Source organism: Asterias amurensis, chromosome 14 (genome assembly GCF_032118995.1).
Source record: "Asterias amurensis chromosome 14, ASM3211899v1".
NCBI lineage: Eukaryota > Metazoa > Echinodermata > Asteroidea > Forcipulatida > Asteriidae > Asterias > Asterias amurensis.
Genome location: NC_092661.1, coordinates 17,211,506 through 17,230,502, shown reverse-complemented (window position 1 = coordinate 17,230,502; position 18,997 = coordinate 17,211,506). Strand labels below are relative to the sequence as shown.

At 35.8% G+C, this 18,997-nt stretch overlaps 1 protein-coding gene across 1 annotated transcript in view; it reads left to right on the top strand.

Moving 5' to 3' along the window:
• The window catches only part of LOC139947234 (uncharacterized), a 79,724-nt gene that overhangs the window by 29,587 nt on the left and 31,140 nt on the right, over positions 1-18,997 (top strand). The window contains exons 30-44 of the mRNA XM_071945112.1: positions 1,658-1,860; positions 3,030-3,137; positions 3,930-4,058; positions 5,545-5,701; positions 6,210-6,404; positions 7,601-7,797; positions 8,516-8,714; positions 9,160-9,210; positions 9,485-9,520; positions 10,384-10,571; positions 10,970-11,110; positions 11,915-12,050; positions 12,774-13,247; positions 13,831-13,857; positions 14,523-14,707. Of these exons, the coding sequence (XP_071801213.1) occupies positions 1,658-1,860; positions 3,030-3,137; positions 3,930-4,058; positions 5,545-5,701; positions 6,210-6,404; positions 7,601-7,797; positions 8,516-8,714; positions 9,160-9,210; positions 9,485-9,520; positions 10,384-10,571; positions 10,970-11,110; positions 11,915-12,050; positions 12,774-13,247; positions 13,831-13,857; positions 14,523-14,707 (2,426 nt within the window). The remainder of the gene's footprint in view (positions 1-1,657; positions 1,861-3,029; positions 3,138-3,929; positions 4,059-5,544; positions 5,702-6,209; positions 6,405-7,600; positions 7,798-8,515; positions 8,715-9,159; positions 9,211-9,484; positions 9,521-10,383; positions 10,572-10,969; positions 11,111-11,914; positions 12,051-12,773; positions 13,248-13,830; positions 13,858-14,522; positions 14,708-18,997) is intronic.

The window sequence follows — 18,997 nt, the reverse complement described above, 5'->3', positions numbered from 1 at the left end:
TCAAAGACCAGTCTTTTCACTTGGTTTATTTCAACATATGCATAAAATAACAAACCTGTGAAAATTTGAGCTCAATTGGTCGTTGAAGTTGCTGGATAATAATGAAAGAAAAAACACCCTTGTCACACGAAGTTGTGTGCTTTCAGTTGCTTGATTTCGAGACCTCAATTTCTAATTCTGAGGTCTCGAAATCAAATTTGCAGAAAGTCACTTCTTTCTCGAAAACTACGTCACTTAAAGGAACACATTGCCTTGGATCGGACGAGTTGGTCATTGAAAAGCGTTTGAAACTGCTTGTTATGAAATACATATGGTTAGAAAGAGGTTTTAAAAGTAGAATACAATGATCCACACAAATATGCCTCGAAATTGCATGGTTTTCCTTTTACCTCGTCGACAAGCTTGGTCGGTCATTTATGGAAGTCAAATTTTTGACTCCCATAAATGGCCGACCGTGTTAGTTCCAAAGTAAAACGAAATCCACGCAATTTCGAGGCAAATTTGTGTAGGTCATTGTATTCTACTTTTATAACATCTTTCTAACCATATGCATGTTATAAAAACTGGTTACAAACGCTTTTCAAAGACCAACTCGACCGATCCAAGGCAACGTGTTCCTTTAAGAGGGAGCCGTTTCTCACAGTGTTTTTTACTATGAACCTCTCCCCATTACTTGTTACCAAGTGAGGTTTTATGCTGATAATTATTTTGAGTAATTACCAATAGTGTCCAGTGCCTTAAAGAGGTTTATCCCTTCTAAAGCCCGGTTCATACTTCCTGTGAATTTTCTTTTTAGATTTTTTTTATATGCAAGTTCGCCCCAAACAAGGGTAAAAGCCACTCTTGGTATGGGGCTACAAGGAGAAAAATTATTTAAAGTGAAAAGAACTCGGGGGGGAGCTGAGGTATGAATAGATGAATGGGAATGCGAAGGGAATTTCGACATCAAATGGCTGTTTTCACTGCGAATGTTTGGCAGAATTTGAGCACTTCGTCAACTGATGCGAATTATTCGTTGCGAATTTGTGACGTCACATTTCAAATGGCATTCGCAGGAAGTATGAATGTACAAAGATGTGACCTCTGGTGTCACTCAAAAAAAACCTAAAAACACAACATGATTCCCACGCATACCGCCGGGCAAAACCTTTGTGTTTTGGCAACCATGCAGCTAGAAAGTAAATGCAATCTTACCATGACTAGGCATCTTTTTGCCTGGCGAAACATGACATGTTTTTTTCAACAGAGGGCGGTTTGAATGTAAACATAGGTCACATAGTCTATACAGTGCATACTACACATAAGTAAAGGGTAAAGAAAAACTATACGAGTGAAATGTTTTGCTATTATTTGTTAAGGAAAATAGCTTTGATGACTTTGAAAAAAAAACATTACAGACACATTACATTTTTAAACTTACATGTACACAGTTATTTTTGTCGTTTCGTTTTTCTTTCTATATAACCCTTGTTTTTGTATAAGTACAATTCAACCTATTGGTTGCTATGCTGTACAATTTTTTGTATTTAATTTTATTTTCTTTCCATATAATTGCAACTAAACCTTTCCGTTGCTATGCTGTACAACTTTTTCCACGTTTTTACTCGTATAAAATAAACCGGCCCAATAATAATACTACACCCTGTCATTTGTACAGAACTGGTATCTTGCAGTGCCTTGGGCGACCCTCACTACGAAAACTTCGCAGGGCAGATATATGACTTCATGGGTAAATGCAAGTATGTGTTAGCCCAAGACTGCAAAGAACCTCGTTTTAAAGTTCTAGTGAGGAATGAGTCGCCTCCGTTGAACCCTGCCGTTTCCAGCACTGATATGGTTGAAGTTATTTTAGATCTTGTGGTAAGTGGCTCGCATTTCAATTGTTATTTATAACAATGTTTTGTTTCATTACAAATTTCTCCCATTTAAACAAATTTGAGTTCGCGAGCAAAGTTTCTCTCTCAAGACATATAGCATGACCGAGATTCTAACCCATACTCTGATGACTTGGCCATAATTAGAGTGTCATGGCCGAGTGTAATCATCGAGTTCAAGTTCTGGTTGTTTGTTAAGGCCCTTTTCAAAACCATGGCTTCTGCTTTGGATTCAGCTCAGGCTAGATTGGCCCCCCGGTTGTTTTGACAATTCCACGTGCTTTGCGTATGCACTCAGGGATTCAGACGAGAGGGTCGCCACGAGGGCCTCAAGCCGATTCCACAGCGGAGGCCGTGGTTTCGAAAAGGGCTTAAGTCTTCAGAATGTGGGTTTGAATCCCAGTCATGACACTTGTGTCCTTGAGCAAGATACTTTACTATAATTGCTTCTCTTCACCCAGGGGCAAACGGGTACCTGTGAGGGTAGAGGTTGGTATTGTCTATTAAAAAAGCCCTTGGAGCGCTATGGTTGCCCTGGTTGTATACTCCCCATGGAGCTGAGAGAGATAAAAGGAATGTTTTTGGCCTAATGACTAGGACACCAATGTACAGCGCATTGAGACGGTTTTTATTGTGAAATGCACTGCAATTAATAATATAATAATAATAATAAATAATAAACTACAGCATTTATAAGGCGCGTACTACTGAAAAAGAGAAACATTCAAAGGCGCCGGTCAAGTTTTGTCAAGATGTTGGAAAGCAAGCAAGAATAAGTGTGTTTTGAGTTTCTGCTGGAAGAGAGTAATGTTGTGTATTGTCTGATGTATTCCGGAAGTGAGTTCCAGAGTCTAGGTGCTATGTTGGAGTAAGCCCTGTCCCCGTAACTGGCCAGGCGAGTTCGAGGAACATGGAGCGTATTGCTGATAGATCTTAGACCTGGTCTAGTTGTACTGGGTGTACAACCATGTAGTGCCTTGAATGTGAGATATAAGAACTTAATTTTTTAATTTTTGTATTAACATGATTAAGCTTGAGTTTGGTATGCTAGGCTGCTGTGCTGCATCACACAAAAGCATTTATCATGAAGTACCGTTCTTTATTGATAAAGAAAATTCAAAATGTACTCTCATATTTTTTGTTTTTTTCACCAAGTTAATTGAAATGAAGCAAGGTGGAGAAATCATGGTCGATGGTGTGTTTCAGTCTTCACCAACAGTTAATGAGGATACTTTCAATATAACCGACAACGGCGATATCATTGTAAGTTTGAGTTTATCACAAAGACCTTTATTATTATTAGTTATCGCGCAAGTGGAACACGGCAAAATAACATGTTTTTTTTGGTGTTTTTTTAAGTGCAAGCAATTTTTTTTATATAAACAATGAACATACAAAAAAGCGAGGACAAAACATAGAAAACTTATCATCAACATGTAAACCGTAAACCTCCACTTTGTGACAGACCTATGCGAAAACGCTTCTGCATCTTTTTTTAATTTTTAATTGGCTGTTTTTTTATATGTTTAATTTTGTTTGAGGTTTTGAAGCGCCTTTTTGGTAATTTTTTGTTATACCTGCTCCCTTGTGTAAAATGTGTATGTTTAACTTTAATGCCTTTTTTATTTAATTTTAATATATTTACATATACATGTAGTAATAAAAATTGTATTGTTACTCTCAGTATGCATTCGCAATCGACATTTTTGGCCGCCGTGTTTGCATTTTTAATAAACCAATAATAATAATAATTATGCACTGCACTATTACCTTGTTTTTAAATGGTGTTTGAAGCTTTGCATGGTGTGGAGAATAAGAGCATAAATATAAATATGAATAGTAAACTTGCAGGTACAACCATGGGTAAAAACTCTTTTGAGGGAGTGGTGGCTCTGAAAAGAGCCGGTTTGGTCTCGACGTTTCGAACAGTATAATCAGCTCTTTTCAGAGCCACTACTCCTTCAAAATAGATTTTGCTCCATGGTTGGTACCCGCAAGTTTACTATTTATATTTATATTTATAGTTACTCTTACCTTGTTCTTATTTCATTTCAGGAGCTTGTGGCACCCGAATTTCAGCTGACCGTGCGGTGGAACAAGAAAGATATCGTCGAAGTGATTCTCCCAAAGCAGTATCCAGGGGATATCTGTGGATTGTGTGGTAACACCATTGGAGAACCCGAGGTACATGACCACCTTTGCCCTGTTCTTAATCACAATCATTGTTTCCACATTCTCTCCTCCTTGTCAAAGGATTTTGATCCATGACCATAGAGCTATATATATTGACTAGAGCGCTAACACCCCATTATACACGCCACAAGGTTTTGAAGCCATGTTGGCGCATCCATGTTTATGTACAAACCAATACAAAAGCTTGAAATTTTGTACGGCAATTGTACGGCTATTTGCATGATAGTGCGTTTGTTCTTTTTTATGTGTCATCGAAGCAAAAAATGCAGCAAATGTGAACGTAAATCTGCTGATCAGCATACAAACTGCGAGTGTCATATGCGTCATGTTTAAAAGGCGCGTATATTTTTTTAGTATGTCAATCAAAAAGTTACGGTTTTCGTAGTGCACAAGTACGCAAGTGGACAGTCTCGTACATAAGCGCACACTCCGAATGTAAAGAAATTGCGGCAATGTGTTTTCTCTTAAAATTTACCTGTAGAAGTTTCAGCTTCATTAGTTAGTTTTTGACAAGAAAAGTGAAAATCACAGAGCATTGTTTTCAGGAGAGTCGCGAAAATACATTGTAAAGACTATAATAATTTTCGTCTCATTACGACGAAAGTTATTTTTGTGACATTGTTTTACTCATTTCTAAAAAGCTACAGCACCTCGGCAAGTAATATTATAAGTCAAGCTTTCTACAATCAATATCTTCAAACCGTGTCAGTTGAAAGTAAATTTGTGGACATTGTGTTTGGTTATATTAATTTTATAATAGATGTTAAATTTGCATCGGGGATAAAGAATGTTAATTTTTGGTTTTTACCCATACACCGATGTGTGTTAGCACTGTATACTCAGTACTTTCCCAAGTCCTCTGAAAAAATATCACATGCATTTTTAATCGGGTGGGACTCGAACCCATGACCCTTGCGATTCTAGAGCAGTGTCATACCAACTAGACTACCGAGATTGCCCGGTAGCTAGAGGCTGTTCAAATCCTATGTTGTGTTTGGTATTGTGTTTTGTGTCGTACAAAAAGTACCCAAACCCTTTAAAGACATTGGACACTATTGGTAATTGTTTCAGACCAGTCTTCACACTTTGTGTATCTCAACATATGCATAAAATAACAAACCTGTGAAAATTTGAGCTCAATCGCTCGTCGAAGTTGCGAGATAATAATGAAAGAACAAAACACCCTTGTCACTAAAGTTGTGAGCTTTCAGATGCTTGATTTTGAGACCTCAAATTCTAAATCTGAGGTCTGCAAATGAAATTCATGGAAAATTATTTCTTTCTCGAAAGCTATGTTACTTCAGAGGGCGCTGTTTCTCATAATGTTTTATACTATCAACAGCTCCCCATTACTTGTTACCAATTATGGTTTTATGCTAATAATTATTTTGAGAAATTACCAATAGTGTCCACTGCCTTTAAACCTGGATATTGTGTTGTACCTGATTATGGAGTCTTGCTTGTTATGATTGAACAGGTGAAGGACCCAGTTCTATTCGGCAATAGCTGGCAGGTAGGGGAATGCAAATCAAATACCGCTGTTGGAGAACGGTCCAATCCAGCAGAATCGGCTGAGGCTCTTGCTTTTAGAAGAAGCATTGCTGAGACATTTTGCAAAGCCATCTCAGTCAGTGGTTAGTTGCTTTTCTTGGTTTGTTTCATTTTATTGTGCACCCAAATACGACTATACTCCTCTGGAGGGATGTACTTATTGGAAGATACTGTAGATAATAATAATAATAATAATAATAATTATAAATAATAATAAGACTTGTAATGCGCACATATCCCCCTGCTGGGTGTTCAAGGCGCAGTAAACACCAAAAACAAACAAAACAAAGAAAACAGACACAACAAAATTAATCCTTGAAAACCTGTGACATAAGATAAGTTTTGAGAAGAGATTTGAATTGTACAAAGACAAGATCTAAGATTAAGTGGTCGAGTGTTCCAGATGGGTGGCGCAGCTGAAGAAAAAGATCCGTCACCCAATGAATGTCGAGACTTGGGTTCAATGAGGAGAAGCATGGAACTTGATCGAAGATATCTTGATGGAGTGTAAACTTGAAGTACTTCAGAAATATAGTGGGGAGCCTTGACAGATTACTGATGGTTTTTTTTCTTCATTACTTATTCTCTCAGATCCTTTTGTAGGAATATGTCCACTATTATACCGCACAATGAGTTCAAAATACTTGAACTTGTGCATATATGACCACACACAAAAAAGCATCGAGACTGCTTGCTCTTACATCCAAGAATACAAGAGGAAATGTGAAGAGGAGAGCAGTAGTGAAATGTTCCCAACCAACTGGATGGAAGAAAACACTGAATGCTGTAAGTAGGATTTGAATCTTTATTCATAAAGACCTTAGACAGTTTATCCTTTCTGATTGGTCGAGAGGACATCACGTGGGGGTGTTTGAACAGATGATATAACACCAGTAAAAAGTGTTGAAACATGGGCGTGACACGCGAGCTTGCACCTGTTCTTACAGGTTTCTTAGACAGTTTCTTCATTCCTATTGGTCGAGAGCCATAGCTGAAACAGTTGTGCCACATCACGCGATACGCACGACGTGCACAGCATCTCCTTATAAGGAGTATTTTACCCGAGGGCCTAACCATTTTATAGCTGGAGGGGTGTTGTGTTGAAAGAAATCATTGAACAATTATAATTTTTGCATTTATTTTACTTTTTGACCAAAAAGTGTTGATGTTTTTTGACCGAAAAGGTATTTATGAATGGGAATCAAAGTGTGTTGAATCGGTTTTCAACTAGTGGTTTAAACCCGCCGAGGCCTGGTTCTTGATAATTTACCTCGACTTCGTCTCGGTAAAATTATCAAGAACCAGGCCTCGGCGGGTTTAAATCACTAGTTGAAAACCTCTTTACCACACATTTCTCTGTATTAGCGCCATGGAGCATTGTTTTCGATGGATATGGCGCTATATAAATTTTTACTATTATTATTATTATTATTATTGATTCCCTTAATAATAATAATAATAATAATAATAATAGTGGCTTTGCTACATGTATTATCATTTATTTGGCCATTTCACAAAGTACAATAACAATATTTGCAAACAAAATTTTAGTTATGGAAAAAAAACAAAAAACAGTTGAACAGAACTACATGTTGGCATACAGGCTAATTAACAACTAAAATAAAGCACTGGTCCTGAATGAAGATGACTGACATAAAGGTTTGGATACAACAAGAAACATGTGAAGAATAGATGAGAGATGAGGGTAGATTGGGTAAGGACAGAACATAGGGTGGGAGATGGAACAGCAGGGAACTAGGGACAGAGACACCCATTTCAAGGTGGCCAGAATTTAACAATAGAGTACTTAAACTCTGTGACCCGAAAGTCTGTCAATCCAAACTTGAGATAGGAGCATAATAAAGAAATAATGTACTATAAATAAAAAAAATAGATGTGAATGTCATAGACATATCATTACATGGTGTTACCGCAAACCTATAAGTTTTCTAATATTTATAGTTTGTATGTTATGTGAGCAGATCGAGGATGTCCGTCCCATCTGGAGCCAACCATGTGCAAGTCATGCGTGTCCACTTGTGCTTCTTTACGTGTCAAACAAAGTTGCACACTAGCGTGTACCTCGGGATGTCAATGCCCGGTCGGTCTATACGAAGAGGATAACGAGTGTGTATTGGAGGAGCAATGTGGATGCGAATTCGAGGGAAAGTACTATGAGGTACGGATAGAATTTTAAAGTTTTTGTTCAAATGCAAGTTTCCCCAAAACAAGGCTAAAACATAGGATTCGAACTGCCTCTAGCTACCTAGCAATCTTGGTGGTCTAGTTGGTAAGACACTGCTCTAGAATTGCAAAGGTCATGGGTTCAAATCCCAACCAAGTAATATGCCTAGCCTGTGATTTTGTACACAGAACTCGGGGGGGGGGGGGGGAAGTATACGGTGCTTACCCACAGCTGTGTAAGGGTGAACCAAAATTAGTGTTCTTTATCCCCGATGCAAATTTAACATCTTTTAAAGGAACATTATAGAATTGGTTTTTGCTGATAAAAACAGTTACTGGCAGTGTAAGCACTTTATGTAATCCACCATATACATAAACTGACAAACCTGTAGAAGTTTGAGATTGATCGTCTATCTGGGTCACAAGAAAATAGTGAAAAAATGATAACACATTTTGCACGACATCGATTCAAAACAAAAATAGAATGATCACTTATAAACTCCAAACAGGAAGTTATTATATTTTTTTTCTCATCAAATATGACATTTCAGACAGAAATATTTCAAGGGAGGTTTTTCTACTATCATCATCATTAGACCGTGGAAGTTTGATGTAAATCTGTGATTTAGACGACTTTTTTCTTTAAACCAATTCTGTAATGTTCCTTTAAATTAATTCTAATAAAGTATTTATGTGTTTTGTTTGTTCCTTAGTTGGACTACAAGTTCTTGTCCGCAGATTGTCAAACCCTCCACACCTGTGTTAAAGGTGACAAAGTCCAAAACACAACAACCACTAATCCGTTATGCCAGACGACCAATCCAAACACTCTGTGCCAGCTGACCAACGGGGTCACTGAGTGTACCTGCGTGGACGGATTCGAACCTAGTACCGACAAGCCAACATGTACTGGTAAGTTTCCTCAAACATATATATATTTATTCTGGTTTATTTGTTGACTGCACTGGCCACCAAGCAGGCTTAAAAGTACATTAACAAGTGAAAAATAGTTCATATACATGTATATAATACAAATACATGTAATATTGGTTAAAAAAATTGCATGAAAAACCACAAAATCAAACACAACAAGCTCGAACGGACACTGGGGGCCAAGCTGTCCAAAAAGTACACATTACAAGTAAAACTGGTTCATAAACTGAGTCTTGAATTTTGAATGGTTATACCCTCTTATATAGTTTTATTTTTTTACGATAAATTTAGAATGAGAGCTTTTAATTTTTTTTTTCAATTATTGGTTTATATACAAACAAAATGATAAGCAGCAATAAATGTGTGAAGCATTTGTTGATGAGTGTTTTTATGATTGTATAAATTTGTTTGTATTTGCTTACAGCTATCTCAAACCAAGGCCTGGTCAGAACAGGGCGATCCTTCAACTTCTGGGGTAAGTGAACATTGTGGTTCTGAGTAATAAAAATAATAATTGGAGAGTTATGTTGCGCATTTCCACAAAAATGATCAATCGAGCTGAACAACATGAAGAATTCAAAACATTAAATAAAAAGTGCAAAGTCTATATACAAGCACATTTACATAAAAGCAAGATTAAAAAGAAAGTCTTCATGTTTGGCTTTAAAAACATCAATGGATTGAAAGTGACAATTAAACAAAATGTCTGAATTCTTCTGTTTAAAACTTTTTGTCTTTTACCATCACAGAAGGATTTGGCAAACGTCGAAGGAGAGATGCAATTAGTGAGTATGAGCAAATTGTCTGATTTTCTGTCTGATTTGTCTGCCCTCGTGGGGTTTTGTAGCCAAGCGGAGCATCAAACTCGAGCTCTGGTGTTTCCGTTCAGCAGAGTGTGGGCTCAAGTCCTGGTCATGACACTTGTGCCCTTAAGCAAGATGCTATACTGAAACTACTGTTCACTTGGGGGAGTAAATGGGTACCTGCGAGGGTAGAGGTTGATATTGTGTATGAAAAAGCTCCAGGGCTGTACTCCCCAGTGAGAAAAGAAAAATTTAAGGAATGTTATTGGCACATTCCTTGAGACGGTTATTGTGAAATTCGCTAAAAATTAGAAATTGCAAAAAAAAGTTAGTGGCCTGACGTTTCGACCCTAGCAGTCTTTCTTTAGCCTGTGAGAAAGACTCTGCCTAGGGTCGAAACGTCAGGCCATTAACTATTGTTTGCATTTATAAACCATCACTCAGTCCATTTGGTTGGAAAGTTGTTTGCAACAGCTAATTCTATCTTCTCATAATAAGAACTTGTTGTAGTTACTATTGTTAAATATTATAAACCACAAGGAAAACTGGCTGGGTAAATTTTAAATGATTTGGGGGTTGAACAAAAAAAATTTACTAGAGTGGACTTAAACCAACGACCTTCCACCAACTGAGCCTTTGTTGGCGGTCTCCCTATTTTGTCCATATCTCTGTTATTATTACAAAAAAACAAACTTTTTCCCCAAATTTGATTTTGAGGTCTCGAAATCAAGCATCTGATAGCACACAACTTCGTGTGACAAGGTTTTTTTTCTTCTTTCATTATTATCTTGCAACTTCGACAACCAACTGAGCTTAAAATTGTAGACTTATCCATTGTAAACCAGGTGAAGACTGCCACGTGGAGCTTGGCATAACCTCGGGTAAAATACCTCTTTCTAAAATCACGGCGTCGTCCAGCAAGAATCAGCTTTCAACAGCGAGTTCGGCACGCCCTGGTACTCCCAACTCCTGGATACCTAAAACGAACAACAACAAGCAGTGGATTATGGTGGACGTCAGTATTCCAACAGAGGTAAGGCCAAAAAAAAATAAAAAATAAATAAATAATAGTGTTTAGAGTCCCTGCCCGCTTCTTTTTTTATAGGTTGCCTCAATTTTTGTTTCCCTTTTTTTTTTTTTTTGTGGCAAACAAAATCAAGGTATTATTCTAACATAAAACTAACACGGTCTGTTGATGATTCAATACATGTAGTTGAAAACATCCCTTGGAATACGCGAAATAAGATTATTTATTTCTCGCCAAATATGACATTTCAGACAGAAATATTTCAATGGATGTTTACTACTATCATCATCATTAGACCGTGTAAGTTTTATGTTAATCTGTGATCTTCGCGAATTTTGTTTCTTACCAATTCTGTAACGTTCCTTTAAGTAGAATAAGTGGGTGATATTTCTAACTTTCTCTAGATTACTGGTGTGACTACTTGGGGTGGACAACGAGAAAAGAGAGGTGTGATTACGGACGGTTGGGTGTCGGCCTACGGAGTGGAACTTGGCATGGATGGTCAAACGTGGACACGTGTTCATGATGTTCAAGGCCGTCAACAGGTATTAAAAAAAAAAGGGCCAAATTTCATGATTAAAATAATAATAATCTAAGCATTTATATAGCGTTCTTACACAGAAAAGGTACCACAACGCTTTACAACACTGTACAATCAATAGTACAACCTTGAAGCACACAAATTTAATAAGCAGAAACAACTTTTCCTTATCAAAAATAGGTTACCAGCCCGAATGGTACACTGGTCTTTTCTTGCTCAGCCAAGAAATTTGCTAAGAATATTTTCTGAAAGGCCTGCGGCCCATTTCATGAAACGCCTGGATGAATAAGTTTAATCATGCGGAACGTAGAATATGCTTTTACTGAATGCATCTACTTGGAAGTTAATGCTGTTACTTTTTGCTCGTACTTGTCAGTAATTACTACTTTTTATTCAAACGACACAATATCCTGCTTAGCAGCTATGTGATGTTGGGCTGTGATATAGTCCTAAATTCTAACTGCCTCTAGCTGTACCCGGAAATCTTGGTAGTCTAGTTGATAAGACACTGCTTCAGAATTGCAAAGACTATGGGTTTGAATCCCAACAGAGTAATATGCCTGTGATTTTTTTTCACAGGACTCGGGGGGAAAGTACTGAGTATACAGTGCTAACACACATTGGTGTACAATGTATATGGGTTAAACCAAAATTAATTCTGGTCCTCAAAATTCATCACTGCAATAACTTATCTTTCTGAAAGTTTGTATATACTTGAGTACCTTGTTGGTAGACACGTACGCTATATAAGACTTCGATATTATTATAGGTTTTTTTTTCCTTTTTCTGTCCCATTTATCTTTGCCAGTTTTCGGGAAACATCGACGCGATCTCTCCACAGACCAATATGTTTAAAGAGATGGAACGTGCACGCTTTGTACGTATCATTCCTATATCGTGGCATGGACAAACACGCTTGCAGTTTGAGGTCATTGGATGTAAACGTGAGTGTAAACAGAAATTTGAATTATTGGTTGTTTTTTTATTTTTTCACACTCAACAGCACAAATAGGGATAATAGCTGGATGGCAAGGAAACGGAAAGAGTTGTCATGGATGTGATTTCTCTGGGTTTTTTTACCGGAAATAATTTTTGTATTATTATTATATTTTATAACTTGGATCAAAGTCATAAGAAAATGAAGACAAAACCATATTGAACACCCCAGATTGCAGAGTATGGCTTTCAAAACCAAAGATAAATGTATGCAAGCAGGCTTGGTACCTACAAGCTCTCACGCTCGCAAGCTTTCATGATTTGCACTCGCAAGCTTTCACAGTTCAGGTTTTTTTTCAACAGCCTATCACATCCCTGAGTTGTTTAGTTTTAGATTTGAGGCAGGATTCGAACCAGGGGCCACAGAGGTGATAGGCAGGGAAAGAAACCACTGGACCAAAACCTGATACGCCCCCATTGTTAGAAGTAACATTTTAGTTTTAATAAGTGGAAATTTGTATGGTGATAAGCTACCTAGCAATCTCAGTGGTCTAGTTGGTAAAACACTGCTCTAGCATGCAAGGTTCGAATCCCATCCAAGTAATATGCTCTGTTTTCACAGAGCTCAGGAAAGTTAATATGACAATTAAGTTCTTCGTACTATTACTGTTATATCTTTCTGGTAATGAAACCTAGGGACTCTCAATTTGTGTCTTTTTTTTACCAAACAGAGCAATGTGATTCAGAGGTCGGTGCTTTCCCGGTCAACCGCCACATCTCATCCGACAACTGGTTCGTCGTCAACAGCGCAGAAACCATCAACTGCGTGGGCGTGGTCAAGTCCTGGAAGGTGATCCGCGCACGAAATGAGCCCTTCGAGGCGTGGGTGCTCCGCCCCGAGACGTCGGACCCGAAAAAATTCCTTCTCGTAGGGAGCACACACATCCCCGCTGGTCCGGTCGACGAGGAAGTGGAATTTGAACTGGATGAAAACCAGCGCATACCCGTTAAGACGGGAGATGTTGTTGGGTTTTTGTACGAGCACAATCCTCTGTACTCCAGTGAAGAAGGGGAGGAGACAGTGGATTTCTTGTGGGTGAACATCCGAGACATTACCAAGTATGAGATGATGCGACCGGGGTCGCATATTAAGTTTACTGGGGGACCGGCCCCGCGTGCTTTTTCAGCTGTTGCCGTATTAGAGCGTGAGTAGAAAGTCCTAAAAAATTATGGTAATCTTATTCCTTGACTTTGAAATCTTAACCATCAAATGAGGACAGGTGTTTCTCTTGCTCTTGTTATTATTTCAATTGTCTTAAAGGCAGTGGACACTATTGGTGATTACTCAAAATAATTATTAGCATAAAACCTTACTTGGTAACGAGTAATGGGGAGAGGTTAATTAAAACATTGTGAGATACGGCTCCCTTTGAAGTAACATAGTTTTCGATGAAAGAAGCAATTTTCGATGAATTTGATTGTGAGACCTCAGAATTAGATTTTTAGGTCCCAAAATCAAGCATCTGAAAGCACACAACTTCGTGTGACAAGGGTGTTTTTTCTTTCAGTATTATCTCGCAACTTCGATGACCAATTGAGCTCAAAATGCATATGTTGGGATACACCAAGTGAGAAGACTGGTCTTTGACAATTACCAAAGGTGTCCAGTGTCTTTAACCACCAGCCTGAGATCCGGTAAATTAGCTTCTAATTTGAGCAGGAATAAATGAGAGAATAAATTAAAGAATAAATGTTTGTACGACCATTTTTTATTTTTCATTATTTCAGCTTCTACAGGTGCGCCAGTTTTGCCAGGTGAGTTGGTTTGGTTTATTTTGCTAAACAAAGTTAAATGAGGCACCTTCGCAAAACTTTTCCTGGATAAATTGATGGCCTGTTCCACAATTGATTTTTCCAACTGGCAAGATTGTCCCCAAGCATTTTCATAATGTTGTGGATAAGTTTGTGTTCGACAAAGACTCTCAATTGTCATCTCCAGAAGTGCCAAGAAGTTCTGAAACATTTGTAGAAAAACAATGGGGAGTGGTTAAGGTGCTATAAGATAAAAATTAGTCCCCTAAGTTCAAGGCATCTGGAATTGTGTCTCGTGTCATGGCCGAGCAGTTAAGAGCACCAGATTCAAGCTCTGGTGTTTGATCAGCAGAGTGTTGGTTCGAATCCCGGTTGTGACACTTGCAAACATAAAACTGGGGAGGTAGTGCTTTCTGCTCTACCGGCCAGGTTTCGGACTGAAGATACCCAAGCCTACATCCATATGGACTGTAAAAGGGGTAACCTTAGGAGTAGGTGGCAACGGCCTCTGGAAAAACAAAAATTGTAGCCCACACCTTGAATAAAAGTGGCCTTCAGGCCTTGCTAGTCTGGCGACTTTCATAAAAAAAAAAGAATTTAAAAAAAGATCTAAAGAAGTTACCAAACCAGTTTGCATTGAACTAAAAATGTTGCTGATATTTTTCCAGTTCTTTGTAACACAGAAATGGGATTAAATGCCAAACAGAAGCGGATCCCAGACACGGCCTTTACGGCTAGCAGTCATGTGAAGGGACACTCGGCATCGAGAGGACGTCTTCATATTGAATCGGGGCAGGATGGCGGTGGATGTGGCTGGACACCTAGTCGTCGTGACAGAAATCCATGGCTGCAGGTAATTATAATAATAATATTAATAATAATTTAGGGACAAATGTGAGAATAGATCTGTTGCAGACGCGGCGCTGTTGGGAACAGCGAGGATCCTAAGAAAGACCCTCGAGATCTAAGGCTACGGGACGTAGCCCGACTCGAGGAGTTACCGGCACGAATGAAAACATGATCTTTCTTTTGCATGCTGTGATAAGATAAAATAGTAATAATAATAATAATAAGCATTTATATAGCGCCATCTATCTAGAAAACTAATCCGAGGCGCTAGAGAGGAAAAGAAACCAACACAAAGAAGAAACCGAAAAAGTACATTTTTATATTTTGATGAATAGTGTGATGCGATCAAGCTAAATAATATTAATTTTTATTACATCGATGCACTGTATACATGGTATGACAATAAACAAATAACTCGTAGGCATATTACTTGGGTGGAATTCAAACCTGAGACCTTGTGTCCTTAAGCAATAAACTTCATCATTGTTGCTGTGTCTTTCGGATGGGACGTAAACCTGTAGGTTTAATGTGTTGTGTAATGCTTGTAAAAAACCCAGTGCTGTTACCGTAAAGAGAAGGGGTTCGCTTCGATGTTATCGGTTTGATTGGCAGCATATTGGTGGGTAAAGGTCTCATACTTCAAAAATGCAGATTCACAATACATTGCATGAAAATATTGAATGTAGGAGCGCCTTGAGCATCACTGACAGATTTGAGTGCATAAGAGGCCACTAACAGTATTATTATTATTATTTTAATTATTATTATTATTATTATTATTATTATTATTATTATTATTATTATTATTATTATTATTATTATTATTATTATTATTATTATTATTATTATTATTATTATTATTATTATTATTATTATTATTATTATTATTATTATTATTATTATTATTATTATTATTATTATTATTATTATTGTTATTGTTATTGTTATTGTTATTGTTATTGTTATTGTTATTGTTATTGTTATTGTTATTGTTATTGTTATTGTTATTGTTATTGTTATTGTTATTGTTATTGTTATTGTTATTGTTATTGTTATTGTTATTGTTATTGTTATTGTTATTGTTATTGTTATTGTTATTGTTATTGTTATTGTTATTGTTATTGTTATTGTTATTGTTATTGTTATTGTTATTGTTATTGTTATTGTTATTGTTATTGTTATTGTTATTGTTATTGTTATTGTTATTGTTATTGTTATTGTTATTGTTATTGTTATTGTTATTGTTATTGTTATTGTTATTGTTATTGTTATTGTTATTGTTATTGTTATTGTTATTGTTATTGTTATTGTTATTGTTATTGTTATTGTTATTGTTATTGTTGTTGTTGTTGTTGTTGTTGTTGTTGTTGTTGTTGTTGTTGTTGTTGTTGTTGTTGTTGTTGTTGTTGTTGTTGTTGTTGTTGTTGTTGTTGTTGTTGTTGTTGTTGTTGTTGTTGTTGTTGTTGTTGTTGTTGTTGTTGTTGTTGTTGTTGTTGTTGTTGTTGTTGTTGTTGTTGTTGTTGTTGTTGTTGTTGTTGTTGTTGTTGTTGTTGTTGTTGTTGTTGTTGTTGTTGTTGTTGTTGTTGTTGTTGTTGTTGTTGTTGTTGTTGTTGTTGTTGTTGTTGTTGTTGTTGTTGTTGTTGTTGTTGTTGTTGTTGTTGTTGTTGTTGTTGTTGTTGTTGTTGTTGTTGTTGTTGTTGTTGTTGTTGTTGTTGTTGTTGTTGTTGTTGTTGTTGTTGTTGTTGTTGTTGTTGTTGTTGTTGTTGTTGTTGTTGTTGTTGTTGTTGTTGTTGTTGTTGTTGTTGTTGTTGTTGTTGTTGTTGTTGTTGTTGTTGTTGTTGTTGTTGTTGTTGTTGTTGTTGTTGTTGTTGTTGTTGTTGTTGTTGTTGTTGTTGTTGTTGTTGTTGTTGTTGTTGTTGTTGTTGTTGTTGTTGTTGTTGTTGTTGTTGTTGTTGTTGTTGTTGTTGTTGTTGTTGTTGTTGTTGTTGTTGTTGTTGTTGTTGTTGTTGTTGTTGTTGTTGTTGTTGTTGTTGTTGTTGTTGTTGTTGTTGTTGTTGTTGTTGTTGTTGTTGTTGTTGTTGTTGTTGTTGTTGTTGTTGTTGTTGTTGTTGTTGTTGTTGTTGTTGTTGTTGTTGTTGTTGTTGTTGTTGTTGTTGTTGTTGTTGTTGTTGTTGTTGTTGTTGTTGTTGTTGTTGTTGTTGTTGTTGTTGTTGTTGTTGTTGTTGTTGTTGTTGTTGTTGTTGTTGTTGTTGTTGTTGTTGTTGTTGTTGTTGTTGTTGTTGTTGTTGTTGTTGTTGTTGTTGTTGTTGTTGTTGTTGTTGTTGTTGTTGTTGTTGTTGTTGTTGTTGTTGTTGTTGTTGTTGTTGTTGTTGTTGTTGTTGTTGTTGTTGTTGTTGTTGTTGTTGTTGTTGTTGTTGTTGTTGTTGTTGTTGTTGTTGTTGTTGTTGTTGTTGTTGTTGTTGTTGTTGTTGTTGTTGTTGTTGTTGTTGTTGTTGTTGTTGTTGTTGTTGTTGTTGTTGTTGTTGTTGTTGTTGTTGTTGTTGTTGTTGTTGTTGTTGTTGTTGTTGTTGTTGTTGTTGTTGTTGTTGTTGTTGTTGTTGTTGTTGTTGTTGTTGTTGTTGTTGTTGTTGTTGTTGTTGTTGTTGTTGTTGTTGTTGTTGTTGTTGTTGTTGTTGTTGTTGTTGTTGTTGTTGTTGTTGTTGTTGTTGTTGTTGTTGTTGTTGTTGTTGTTGTTGTTGTTGTTGTTGTTGTTGTTGTTGTTGTTGTTGTTGTTGTTGTTGTTGTTGTTGTTGTTGTTGTTGTTGTTGTTGTTGTTGTTGTTGTTGTTGTTGTTGTTGTTGTTGTTGTTGTTGTTGTTGTTGTTGTTGTTGTTGTTGTTGTTGTTGTTGTTGTTGTTGTTGTTGTTGTTGTTGTTGTTGTTGTTGTTGTTGTTGTTGTTGTTGTTGTTGTTGTTGTTGTTGTTGTTGTTGTTGTTGTTGTTGTTGTTGTTGTTGTTGTTGTTGTTGTTGTTGTTGTTGTTGTTGTTGTTGTTGTTGTTGTTGTTGTTGTTGTTGTTGTTGTTGTTGTTGTTGTTGTTGTTGTTGTTGTTGTTGTTGTTGTTGTTGTTGTTGTTGTTGTTGTTGTTGTTGTTGTTGTTGTTGTTGTTGTTGTTGTTGTTGTTGTTGTTGTTGTTGTTGTTGTTGTTGTTGTTGTTGTTGTTGTTGTTGTTGTTGTTGTTGTTGTTGTTGTTGTTGTTGTTGTTGTTGTTGTTGTTGTTGTTGTTGTTGTTGTTGTTGTTGTTGTTGTTGTTGTTGTTGTTGTTGTTGTTGTTGTTGTTGTTGTTGTTGTTGTTGTTGTTGTTGTTGTTGTTGTTGTTGTTGTTGTTGTTGTTGTTGTTGTTGTTGTTGTTGTTGTTGTTGTTGTTGTTGTTGTTGTTGTTGTTGTTGTTGTTGTTGTTGTTGTTGTTGTTGTTGTTGTTGTTGTTGTTGTTGTTGTTGTTGTTGTTGTTGTTGTTGTTGTTGTTGTTGTTGTTGTTGTTGTTGTTGTTGTTGTTGTTGTTGTTGTTGTTGTTGTTGTTGTTGTTGTTGTTATTGTTGTTATTATTGTTGTTATTGTTGTTATTGTTGTTATTGTTGTTGTTGTTGTTATTGTTGTTATTGTTGTTATTGTTATTGTTGTTATTGTTGTTATTATTGTTATTATTGTTATTATTGTTATTATTGTTATTATTGTTATTATTGTTATTATTGTTATTATTGTTATTATTGTTATTATTGTTATTATTGTTATTATTGTTATTATTGTTATTATTGTTATTATTGTTATTATTGTTATTATTGTTATTATTGTTATTATTGTTATTATTGTTATTATTGTTATTATTGTTATTATTGTTATTATTGTTATTATTGTTATTATTGTTATTATTGTTATTATTGTTATTATTGTTATTATTGTTATTATTGTTATTATTGTTATTATTGTTATTATTGTTATTATTGTTATTATTGTTATTATTGTTATTATTGTTATTATTGTTATTATTGTTATTATTGTTATTATTGTTATTATTGTTATTATTGTTATTATTGTTATTATTGTTATTATTGTTATTATTGTTATTATTGTTATTATTGTTATTATTGTTATTATTGTTATTATTGTTATTATTGTTATTATTGTTATTATTGTTATTATTGTTATTATTGTTATTATTGTTATTATTGTTATTATTGTTATTATTGTTATTATTGTTATTATTGTTATTATTGTTATTATTGTTATTATTGTTATTATTGTTATTATTGTTATTATT